This window comes from Frieseomelitta varia, unplaced genomic scaffold (genome assembly GCF_011392965.1).
Source record: "Frieseomelitta varia isolate USP_RPSP 00005682 unplaced genomic scaffold, Fvar_1.2 scaffold_40, whole genome shotgun sequence".
Lineage (NCBI taxonomy): Eukaryota > Metazoa > Arthropoda > Insecta > Hymenoptera > Apidae > Frieseomelitta > Frieseomelitta varia.
In genome coordinates this window covers 405,587-418,099 of record NW_025110146.1, presented here as the reverse complement: position 1 = coordinate 418,099, position 12,513 = coordinate 405,587, and the positions used below count along the sequence as shown (strand labels likewise).

General features: G+C 30.4%; 1 protein-coding gene across 1 annotated transcript; it reads right to left on the bottom strand.

Annotated features, from left to right (window-relative positions):
• Positions 1–376: 376 nt before the first annotated feature.
• Positions 377–12,513, bottom strand: LOC122531477 (alpha-tocopherol transfer protein-like). The gene is made up of 5 exons (XM_043659424.1): positions 12,350–12,513; positions 4,535–4,673; positions 3,437–3,596; positions 2,053–2,522; positions 377–1,230 (listed from the first exon to the last, which is right to left on the bottom strand). Exons 2-5 carry the CDS (start codon positions 4,671–4,673, stop codon positions 1,079–1,081), a joined length of 921 nt encoding a protein of 306 aa, XP_043515359.1. The 5' UTR covers positions 12,350–12,513; the 3' UTR covers positions 377–1,078.

The following is a 12,513-nucleotide window of genomic DNA, read 5'->3' as shown; positions in this document are numbered from 1 at the left end:
TCTTATTATTTCTGTATAATTACTATTAATTATATTACTATAAAATCAATAAGGCAAAATTGCCATATATCTGCTAACATATTGAAAAATCCTGGTTTTTAACGTAAAAAATGTGTTTTAATTAAGGCATCTTTAAAACCTTTATGGGATATTGCCAAACATATCTAAGACGTCCAATGGTTAGTTTTTGTTTCTCTAACAAATTTTGCAGGTAACTGAGCAACAGTGGACATTATTAGTAAATACAATGTAAAAAAGATAAATAAAAATGCTTATAAAATATTAAACACTTTCATCCAAAAATTTACGTTCACAATTTCGACAAGTTAATTCGAATCAATCCAACAAATTAATTCTGTTCTATTAATTAATTCTGCTAACAGATGCATATAGACTTCTGTGATTGACTACATATCTAAACTGTCGAACTCTATGTATAATTTTGTATGCATTATGGAAGCAACGTGATGTTTCTCATTACAATACGTGCATACATATATATATACACTGCTGGTCAAAAGTTTAAGACCACATACTATATGTTAAACAATCATTTTTTGGAGAATGATTTTGTTCAAGGAACATTTTACATGATATCCAAATGTTAATGTCCATAGACATTAGTTAAATGCACAACTTTAAAAATAATTTGTTTATTTCTTAACACACAAGTTTTTACGAGTTTTAAACATTAATATAATACAATTAATTCGTTAAAACTTTCAAATTGGCATATTGCGTTATAAAATCTTTCATTAGACGCTTTTGGACTAGTCTATCATGCTCTTTCAATAGTAGAATCTCAAATGGATTAAGATCAGGTGACTGAGGCGACCAATTCGTGTTTATTAAAATTTTTTTTTTTCTTACAAATATCCTCTTGCCAACTTGGGAAGAATGCTCAGGATCATTATTCCGTTGCACGATAAATTTACCAAAAAAAAAGAAAAAAAAAATTGGTACATACAAGTGGTCTTAAACTTTTGACTGACAGTGTCAATTATTCCTTCATTTTCTTTATGTTAGCACCAAGATGCTGATAGTCGATCACTCGATCGACGTGCAAGTGTTCTAGGTATTAATCGATCACCAGTTGTCGAAACGACCCATCCAAACCGAACAGATCGTCGTGTGTCTTTGGTTTCCCTGGTCGGAGCGCCTCGTTTGCTTTCACGGACTCTTGTTCCGCGAACCAAGGCTCGTATTCTTCTAATTTCTTTAGCCAGGTTTCTTGAAAGAAACAGAAACGACGTCGTTTAGTAAAGTAAATTTGACAAATTGTATCTGGCGAGTCAGCAAGTGCTTTTCACATTTAAATATTTAAGTGCAACCTAAGATGATCGGTCCTCTCTTCTCGACGTAAAGGTTGATGACATTTCATTATTATATTCGCGAAACATTCTCCTCTCTCTTTTTGGCGATGACCTGTGTCATTTTAACTAGAATTCGCGCTGGAGATATTTCGCGGATGGTATCTGACACGTTAATGCGTTGCAACAGGTGTTTCTGCGTTATGATAACGAGAAAATGAAAAAAACTAATCCACGGCATCAAACTCTTAGTAAAAAATAGATAGATGCAACGTTGGACATAAAAATGGGATATAGAAAATCGTAATTATTAAATTAGATATTAAGTAGCAAATCAAATTAAATTATTCAAATTATTAACATCACTGGTTAACGACTGTAAGCCAATTGTTAATTGTTAAATAATGTCAAATATTATATTGTAATATGTTACTATAGATATTAATATTATATACTATGATATAACATTATAAATATTACATCTTAATCGACGAATGCACTTTCCGTTCAAAGTAATTGTCACGTGCTATGTACATATATTTCAAAGACGCTGTTTCTAATCCAAATGGTTAGATAGTAGAATTATCTGTATACCAATCAATTAATATTAAATAATAGTCAAAGCTAGAGTTAAACTTCGAAAGGTTAAACTTCGAACCGAGTGTTTTGGCCCTGAAATTGATGAAAGAGGTTGATCTGTTCACAGACAGAGGCCTGTGAACTCGATCGTTCACGAACGTACCATGAATAGCTTGAATTGGACCGGCATCGCCCCCGTATTCGGCCGGCAGTATTTCCCTCGGGATGTACTCGTACAGCGTCTTCAAATCACTGTGCATGAATATTCGGTTGCGAATTTTCTCCTTAACGAACGGTTTGACGAAGTTGACGATAGTGTCGACCAGCGGGCTAACGTTCACCACGTGCACCTCCTTCAGCTTCACTGGGTAAGCCTCCTGCACGCAGATCAAAAACTTCTTCACGATGGCCGGCGTGAATTTTGCAAAGTGGGACGGCGTCGCAACGCTGGCGTCCAAGATATACACGTCACCAGCGACGCCGACCAACTCTTCCTTCAGACGTACGTCGCCGATCATCAGAACCAGTTTCATCAAATCGGCTACGTTCGGGGTTGGCACGTCTTTGTCCAGGCCTCGCATGATTATCACTCGCCGCCCGTTCCTCGTCAAACCTGGCAACGGAGGTATCTGACTGGAAAAATGCGTTACGTTCTTTGAAGTGTGTTACTTTTTCGACTGACGACCTTGCAGCGCCATTTTGACCAACTTGGAGCATGTTGGGGCGCAAATTTCTTTCTTATATATGTATATCGTGTTTAGATAGACAAATGTAATATATTATAATTACCGTACAGTATTGTTCGTGCTTTGAACGACGAAAAATTGATTGAAGAAATTACCCGCGATACTTACCACGCACGTAGATAATATTATATGAAACAGTTTGAAATTTCATTAATGTTGTGACGAAAAATTGCACTGGTAAAATTTTGAAATATGTATGAAAACATAGAAAGTACTATTATTGCAAAGATGTATTCAGTAAAAAAATTGGGTATACCTACAGCATGAATGAATACTCATTTTAATACGTTCGAAACGGATCAAGGAAATACCATTCCCATGTTTAAAAACGCAATAAACAGGATACTTTTTTTTACTATCAAACACCTGCTAGAGCTTACAATGACATATTGAAACTAATATTGCTCTCAATGTGTCACTATAAGTTCCAAAACACGTTTAACAATAATCAACCTATTGAATAATTTACTATAATATTCTAAGTACTTCATACTCTTGAAACATCAGAAAAATAAAAGACGTAGTGATTAAAAAAAAAAAAAAACAAATTAAGCAAATCCTCGCAATTTCTGGTAGTAAAACATAGAATTTGATGATATAAATTGAGTGAAAAGAATTACGTGAGTAAAATGATCCTTGATGGATTAAATCAGATAAATCAATTAAATCAAATAAATAAGTAAATGTATATAACAGGTAATGTACGTAAAGAAACAAAGAAAATAAACGAAAAGAAAAAATACCGAATACGAATATCGTTGCGACAGTGCTTTTAAGCTAATAGTAATAGGAAGAACTTACATAAGTTTTGTGATGTCTCTCAATTCCGGTCTGGTGATGTCTCGATTACAAAAGAACTCTGGGATCGCGGCTCTCATCGTAAAATACATGTCCAGCTTTTTCTTGCACTTTTCCAAGGAAAACTTGGAACCACGAAGGAACGTCATTATCCTGTAATCGTCTAAAACAAAGAAGAAAGAAAGCATTTTGTGAGAGAATAAGAAACAACGAATAATCGTAAATAACAATACAAATGGAACTAATGGTTCGTTGAATGGAAAGAGATTACTTTAAAAATATTGACAATTTGACTCACGAATGTATTCGAACTCTTCATAAATTAAATATTATTATATTATTATATTTAAATATTATTTTTATTATATTATTATATTTAAATATTATTTTTATTATATTATTATATTTAAATATTATTTTTATTATATTATTATATTTAAATATTATTTTTATTATATTATTATATTTAAATATTATTTTTATTATATTATTATATTTAAATATTATTTTTATTATATTATTATATTTAAATATTATTTTTATTATATTATTATATTATTATATTTAAATATTATTTTTATTATATTATTATATTATTATATTTAAATATTATTATTATTATATTATTATATTTAATATTTTTTAATTTATTAAAAAATAAATTAAAAGTTATTATTATTACATTTAAACACCTATATAAATAAAATATATATAACAATAAAGTATAAATAAGATATAAATAATAAATTTAATAATACAGTTATATAAAATATTAAATTCTGAAATTTCATCAGCATTGTGCTGACAATGAGACTTAACTATCATAATTTACATTGGTCAATGTTGAATTAAATTTAAAAACTATTTCACAATTTTATAATTTTCCAATTGTTATACGAAATACTTGTTGTCAGATAGTAAATTTGGCAAAAGCTATGTGATATCTAATAGAATAATTATGAGTCGACGTTTGAAATATTTAATTTAAATATTTTAAATATTTGAGAAGTATTATTTCTGCGACTGATCGTATGTATGTACATGCAGAAATTTCGTAACATGTCGATTCATCAGACACGATATCGATCGAAATGCAATTACCATCGAACTGAGGTAAGTGCGGTTGCTTGGACAGCCATTCCTTGATCACTTCCACGTCTTTGTCGCGTGTCGCCACATTTTCATTCAGCTCCATGCGAATCTGCTTCGACATCTCCTCCGTCGGTTGAATCAGCAACATCTGAAAATCAATTACCGCTTAGAACAGTTTAAACTCATCTGAGAGAGATCTTTGTAAAAATCTCTCAGACCTGCTTCTTTATTATATTCTTGAGTTAAGTTGTAAAATCGTTTTCGAAAGTTGCAAAAATTCAAAAAACAGACATACATAAATATGTAGAAACCAATTATAATACAACACTCTTTTACAATACTTTTTTTTTACAAAAATAGGTCTTAACGATATTTAGTCTTCTACGATCTAATACTCTAAAAAGAAAAAAATTAGAAAAGATTATTACAATTGGAAAAAAGATTAGAGATTAGAAGACACATAGAAAAAGATTTTCACATACTTGGAAGATTAAGTAGATACTATAATGAGATACACACAGGAAAATTAGAACTGATTTTTTTGCAGTTAAAAAAGAGATTAGAAATTAAAAAGAATTTCAAGATGCGTAGAAAAAGATTTTTAGACAGCTGACAGATAAAACAAACACTGAGATATAGACGTAACAAAATAAAAATTAGAAAAGATTTTTATGATTGGAAATTAGAGAAAAGATACTAAGATACATAGAAAAGGATTTTTAGATAGTTGGAAGATGGAAAAAAATTTTAAGACTTTAATTTTTATAAACGAAAAGACAACAATAACGTTTAATAAAACCATAGTGAAAAGTTATTGGTTATAACTAACGAGCTTGTAATACTAAACTATGCACGTTATTATTGATGAATTGCATACATAGTTTGTGTACGCAATTTATTATACGCGAGTTTGTTGAAGCGTACTCGTATTGCATTTGCGAAACTATGTATGAAGAAAGGAAGCTAATTTGCGACTAGATATGACATTATATGTCAAGTTGAAGTATGTTAATTACGATATCCACTGTATGCGAAACAACCGCTTGCGCAATTAATTGGAAAATGCGTTATTTCCTCTATCATCTCAACATTTCGATATTCTACAAATAATCAACGAAGAAAATAACAACATTTCTTAAAACATTTTTCCGATTCGTAAGAATTTTCCCTCCATCGTAAGACAGAAGTTACGCGGTTTGCTTCTGGACGAATTAAGCATTAATTTGAATGAAAATTATATTAAATTAAAAAAGTCGTTGTTAGTTAATTTAATCTAAATATATAAAAGAATTACAGTTTTTACAGACGAAGAAATATTCGCAGGAATTAAAAACTATATATTGTATACATATATATACGTTAGAAGAAAAAAATATATAAACGTGAATTTCACGAGTGTACGTAGATGTTCTTTGCAGAGGGATCTAGTCTCCGCAAACAGAAATTTATTTCACTGACGCGAAAATTTCGCGTACGCAAACTCTGTATAAAAAAACTTGAGCAAATTTTGCTTGCACACGCGAACGAATATTGTGTACCATCTGAATTTCATAAAGTACCACGAAATATAAAAAAATCCGTAATAATAATATAGGAATTAAAAAGAATTATAATTTTCATTTAAATAAAACTGTAATAAATTCGCAACTTTTATTCAAACAAAATTAATAATAAGAAAATTATATAGATGTAAAAGTAATATAAAAATTCCGAAAGATTATTATTTTCCTGTTTTGATCAAAATAACATGAAACGTTTCTATTCAAATAGAATTAACAATAATATAAAACTGAAAAAAGAAAATAAGAGAACATCAATAATTAATAACCAACAAGAGTCTTCAAATTATTTCGATTTATAATAGGAATAAAAATTCTAAGAACGTTGTTGAAATGTTGTTTAACTCCTCGTCGAAACGTCAAATGACAATCTCACGTACTGATAACATCATGATTTTTAACAAATAATCGAACCGAGGGATAAAATCATCGTTTGGATGTGACTGATAATGAGCGTGAGTGATACTCAATGCGCATGCATACGTTCAATGCGCATGCATACGTTCAATGCGCGCTGTAACAGGTTACGCAAATACTCGAGATACACATCGTTCTTATATGAGGAATTATTGCTGACCAGAAGCGGCTTGCTTAACGCTAAACTTTCTCTAACTCGTCACGGTTGACCGAAAGGAATTCCGTGTCCTCTTTCCTCCTGGTGAAAAGAAAGGAGATCGACAATATTTCTTCTGCTTTTTCTTCCTTCATTATCTGTTCGTTGATTAATTTCAATCTAGAATGCGCATCGTATCGTGAATGGTAGTTTATTGGACGTAACTTTTTTTTTAGTTTTTAAGTAGATGGAGTAATTCACGTTATTTGTATCATTTATTATTTGTGTTTGATGAATATATATCATACTCGTCATGTGAAGGAAGACATTATTTCATCAATTATTATATGTTATTACAGTGAAGAATTCGTGGAGATTTTAATTTACTAAATTTAATTTAAACAATTTTAATATATGCACAGGAGATTTTGTCTTGTCAAATTTAATTTAAAAAGTTCGAAGTTTTCATCGAAAGCACGATGTATTAGACACTGATTGCTTCTATTGTTTAGTCGAATAAAAATGAATCAGGTAATAAAAAAGGAAATTAAAAGGTCTCTGTCGATGGATCAACGAGTTTTACTGCTAGAAGCCAGCTTGAATCCCAAGTAAAGCATTGAACAACGACACAAATAAACATCCTTCCAAGCCTATTCGCATTAATGCAATGTCAGATGTTCAATGAAACATTTCATCTATGAAAGACTAAGAATTTACTACGAATAAGGATACAGTAAACAATGTATCTAATTAGATGTTCATTTGTAGCTGTTAAATTTAAAGTTAAATGCTTAAATAATTAAGAAGATCGAGGATTAATCAATTCTTGTATCATATTGTATCATAGGTATCATTGAAATAAAGATCAGTATAAGGAATTGTATTTTATATTTCTTATTCATTTTTAAACTGACGATTGCTTATTTTTTTTATGAATTTTTGAATATATCATATTAATTATCAAATGGTACTGTTGAATTATAAATGTCCTGCTAATAATAATTTATGTTGGATTATTTTACGGTATATACAGATTAATAATCAAGTTAAAAATTTTAATTAAATCTAAATATAAATTTGTTCAATGTCTGTATGATAACGATATTACTATATTGTGACTAACGATATATGTATTGTTACTATATGTGACTAACGATATTAAATATATTGTAATTAATCGTATGATGAAACTTTTTAAAATAAATAATTAGAAAAAATAGAAAAAGATTAACGGACATCACGAACTATAGAATAAATTGTAAATTGTCAAACATTCGTACAGGAGATTGATACTGTGCAACTTTATCGATTCTTCCAAAAAATAGATAAAAGAAAATGACAATGAAGGAAATCAATGATTAACTATACAGTGATTAACTTGAACAGTCTAATATTTCTATAACAACATAAAAGTTAATATATTAATTTTATTGTGCTAATGAATAGGTATTAATGCTCATTGTCATTAACGATCAATGATTTTTGATAATATTTTCATACAAGAATTTCACGTTTGATTCATACGAGGAGTATTGCAATATGAGTCATAGACAGCTGCTTTCTAATAACGAAAGAACACTTTCGGCCTGCATTTGCGAAATATATACGGCAAGAAAGAGAGGAATTACATAAAAATGAAATTTCAATTTCGACACCGTAATTCTACGAAATTTCCTTTACGAAATTTTCACTTCAGCTAGCAATCATGAATCGTTTATTATTAGACAGCGGATTTTTATGCATAAATGCATAAAAATCCTTAAAATACAGAATTTCAAAGAGCGCGTGCAATATAAAAAAGGTGTGTATAAAATATCCAAAATTCAATGCTTTTATATTCTCAAAAATATGAATTTACATAAAAGTCTATAACGTAATAATTTATCGTAATTCAACACTTTGTACACGTTAAGTAAAAACTTAGTTGACAAATTGATCGTCTCTGAAAATTATAAAATTGTAAAACTGATTTCAATTGATTGTAATTTGCCGATATCACGTCGTAATGATCGTCGAATCTTGTAAAAATTATAAAATTAAACAAATGACATATGTACATAACTTTGATACTGTTACCATGACTGCCATTACTGTAAATAAAGAGAACATTCACGGAAATCTAGCGTCGTCGCAGAGAAATAAAAAAAAAAAAACCGTGTTTATGTTGCATTTGAAGGGAAAGACGCATTATTTGTGCACCAGAAAAACTACACAGCATATTGCCAAAGACCGTCCTTGATAAAACCTGAAATTGGGCAACGATGGAAAGGCAGCTCGTGAACGTGACAGAAAGTAAAGAACGTGCGGTCATACTCTACTGAGAGATCTACCGAAACTTTTGCTTTCTTTCGCGTGATGTTACAAGCGCACCTGTTAGAAATTCGTGTTTGCAAACAATTCTTGTTGTACACGTAATGCACAAATGTACGGATTTAGAAATCCATGGTTTTCGTTAAAAGATGTACAATGAATCCGTGGTACGTGAATCCATAATTCTAGCACAATAATGACAACAATTAGAAGCCAATGATTAGATCAGTTATTGCATGTATTAATTGAACTTAACTGAATGATTGGCTAGATAATTGGATGAACTTAACCGAATAATTCTATCGGTTATTGCCTGTCAAGGGAAATATTATTATTGAAAACGAATATTATCTGCAATTCTGATGTTGAAAATATGTGTTACACGTTATATGTTAGAAAATATCAAAAATGTATAACAAGTTAGAAATATAACGTTTTATAAGAGAAGTGTGTCAAGTTGAGGAACGAATGAAATATTTGTTTAAACGAATGAAACTATCATTCACAAACTATCATATAAATTTGTCAGAAATTCTCGAATAAATACAAATGTCTAGACGTTGTGAGTCGTATTGCTTGAAGAAGAAAAGGAAAATTGTTAAATATCATTATCGAAATTGATTTGGATAGACAGTATAGACTATGCTGAGAAAGGAAGAAGAAAGTCTTAATATTAGTCGAAAATTGTTACTAACAATAAGAGTTTTTAATTAAAGAGCGACGAAGAAAGTATTTCTATAAAACAACACTGAGAGTTTTCTAATAATCTGTACTAATTGTGAAAGAAGTCAGTACGTACGTCTTTTCGAACATTCTACGAATCTCGATTAACTCTAAAATCACATTCGTTTGACAAAACATAATTCTAAAATAATATTAAATAATAAAAAAATAATAAATGAATTTAATATAAAATAATAATATAATTATTAAATAATAAATATAATAATATAATAACAAACAATTTATACAATAATAAAATAATAAATATTAGAATAATAATTATAAATATAAAATGATAATAAATGAAATAAATTATGAAGTAATTTCTACAATATTACTTACTATTTAGAATTATTGATTCGATTAATAATCACGCTACGTTAGGTTTCCAACAAATTTTCAGGAGCACAACCAAAAAAAAAAAATAGAACATACTTGCTATATGTTACCATTATACAGGAGAATTTTTGTGAAAGGTTCACGATTTTAAGAAGGAAATTGTTTCACACGCCAAACATTATAGGAGCTTGAACATTTTATTCATATCTTCACATCACGCGCGCGATCTATGAAAAATCAGATCTAATTATTTATCTAATTTTCTATCTTAGACATTTCATACAATTAACGCCTAACGTGCATCGTGTGCTTTCGATTTCCTGTCGTAAATGAATAAAAATCCTCGGTGTAACGATAATGATCGAAGCGAACGTACCAAACGCCGGAACTGGATGATCGATCAACAGAAAAAAAGTGCACGTACTTGATGTTTTCTTTAACCGATATTTATCTTACGCGACGTTGACTATTACGTAATTTACGTTGTACATAGCGGTTGTTTGCAAGATTCCAAAACGGAGGTGGATTTGTTCGAAAACGGCAACGTGGATTTGGCGCGTAACGGAAGATCGTCGTGATGCAACGATGAATTTTGTTCGAACCGCGAAGTCAAAGGGAAAGCTTGAAACGTTATTTCGAAACGCGATGGGTTCTTGCTAGCGTAAGCGAGAACCGTGATTATCGCAAAACTGCTGAAAATGTAAATCTTACTTTCGCTTTCTACCGGCCGGATTTTAGCCAAAAATATATATGTGTATATATCGCTGCGTTGATATTCCGAGGCTTTCGAATTTTAAGACGTTTCTCAAATTCGACAGCTTTTGATTTTAATATCACACTCGACGATTCACACGCTACGTGTGATTTGATTTCTCTTCCCTCTGGAAATGTCAAATTGATCTTGAAATCGAGAGATGAATAAATTTTGACACGTGTTTTTAGATTCTCGGTGTCTCTGCTGTTCCTAAGCTTACAACGGATGTAATAAATTGTGTGCACGTGTTTATATTGCGCAATTAAAGTTTACAATTCTAATTTCATTCTAAGATTTAAAATTATTCTTATTTTACGAAAAAGCGAAGCAGAGTTTAGTTTCTTTAAGAGCTCTTTTTTTTTTTTTTTGAACGCTGGCAACATATTTTGCAACATTCGAGTTGAATATTTCAACTTCGATAACTTTCAATTGGGTATACTCGACTTACATTGAAGGTACAGTCTACTTTTCTTTTTCAGAAACGTCAGATCACTTTTTTTTATCGACACACAGTGTTGTAATCAAGTGAAATCGAGAGATATTTCCAATTGAAATAAGTTTTAATATGTATACGTGCCATCTTTTTAAATCGAAAAATTCTACTAACTTCTAGAAATTTATTATTTCCAATTTTACAAAAACACTAAAAACGCAGAATGAAAAGTTTCTCTCGTATTTTACATTTTGTATGTTACAGAAAATAAATTTCTTTAACAAATGGATTCATTCGTAGCAGATTATAATTAGTTTCCTCAATTATATAAAGACTTCTATATGTATTTTTAATTTTTGTTGTACAGAGTGAGTCGTTAAGAACTATTATCTGAACTCTTTACCTGTTGATTATATCGAAAATTGTTTCTAATGAATTGTTGAAAATCTTCAATAGACTCATTGTATTCTTTCTCTGTAGTGCAACAACTGTAACGTAAACGTGACAGCACACGTTGAAGCTGTTGAAACTGCCTCTTTATCGAGGCAGAAAAAAATAGAAGCTCGAGAACGAGAAGCAAAAAAACCAGCATCACTTTCACTTTCGTCCAAATGTATGACCAAACAACTACATCGTGCTACTCTCCAAGTACACGCGATAAACACCAACGAAAAAAACTACGTTACATTCATAATTTACAAAATACTCCCAACACTATATTTCAATATTAAATTTCGATATTCAAAAATCAAAATCTTAAAAAAATGAATTCAGAATCCAGTCAAATTTTACACCTTCGTGCTGTCGTAGAATATTAAAAATTTTCGCGCGATATTTCAGCATTCATAAATAATGTATTTGCCATTTTGTAATATATAAATCGAAGATGTTTCTGCACGCAAAATATGTACGAAATGTACGTAAAATGTGTTGGCACATATACAGGATATTTTCAAACGGTGTAAGTTATTGCGTGTAAAATTTTGACATGAAAAAAGATACGTAAAAATCCAAAACACAAACGTTTCGACGCACATAGAAAAAAAAAAAAAAATGTTCTACTGCTTGAATTATACTCACAAAAATACGAAGCTAGAGTAAGAAGTCTATAATATTTTTGGACAAATGTCTACGATGGAGTTTACGCTCTTACCTTGTCTAGCAACGGGGTGTCGTCGATCCTGAAGCCAGAGTAATATGAAGAAATCGGGGGAAGAACGATCGACGACTACGACAACGATGGCCAAGTACGACCGGTCACGGAAAGAGACATGCAAGACACTCGTATAGTGAACCAAAGAGATGGAGAACGGCCGA

Bases quoted from the DNA above. Each gene is read 5' to 3' on its own strand.
- LOC122531477 (XM_043659424.1), bottom strand. From the start codon at position 4,673: ATGTTGCTGATTCAACCGACGGAGGAGATGTCGAAGCAGATTCGCATG. The intron at 2,523-3,436 runs GTAAGTTCTTCC...GCATTTTTCCAG, and splicing joins AGAGACATCACAAAACTTAT to TCAGATACCTCCGTTGCCAG. The intron at 1,231-2,052 runs GTACGTTCGTGA...GTTTCTTTCAAG, and splicing joins TCCAATTCAAGCTATTCATG to AAACCTGGCTAAAGAAATTA.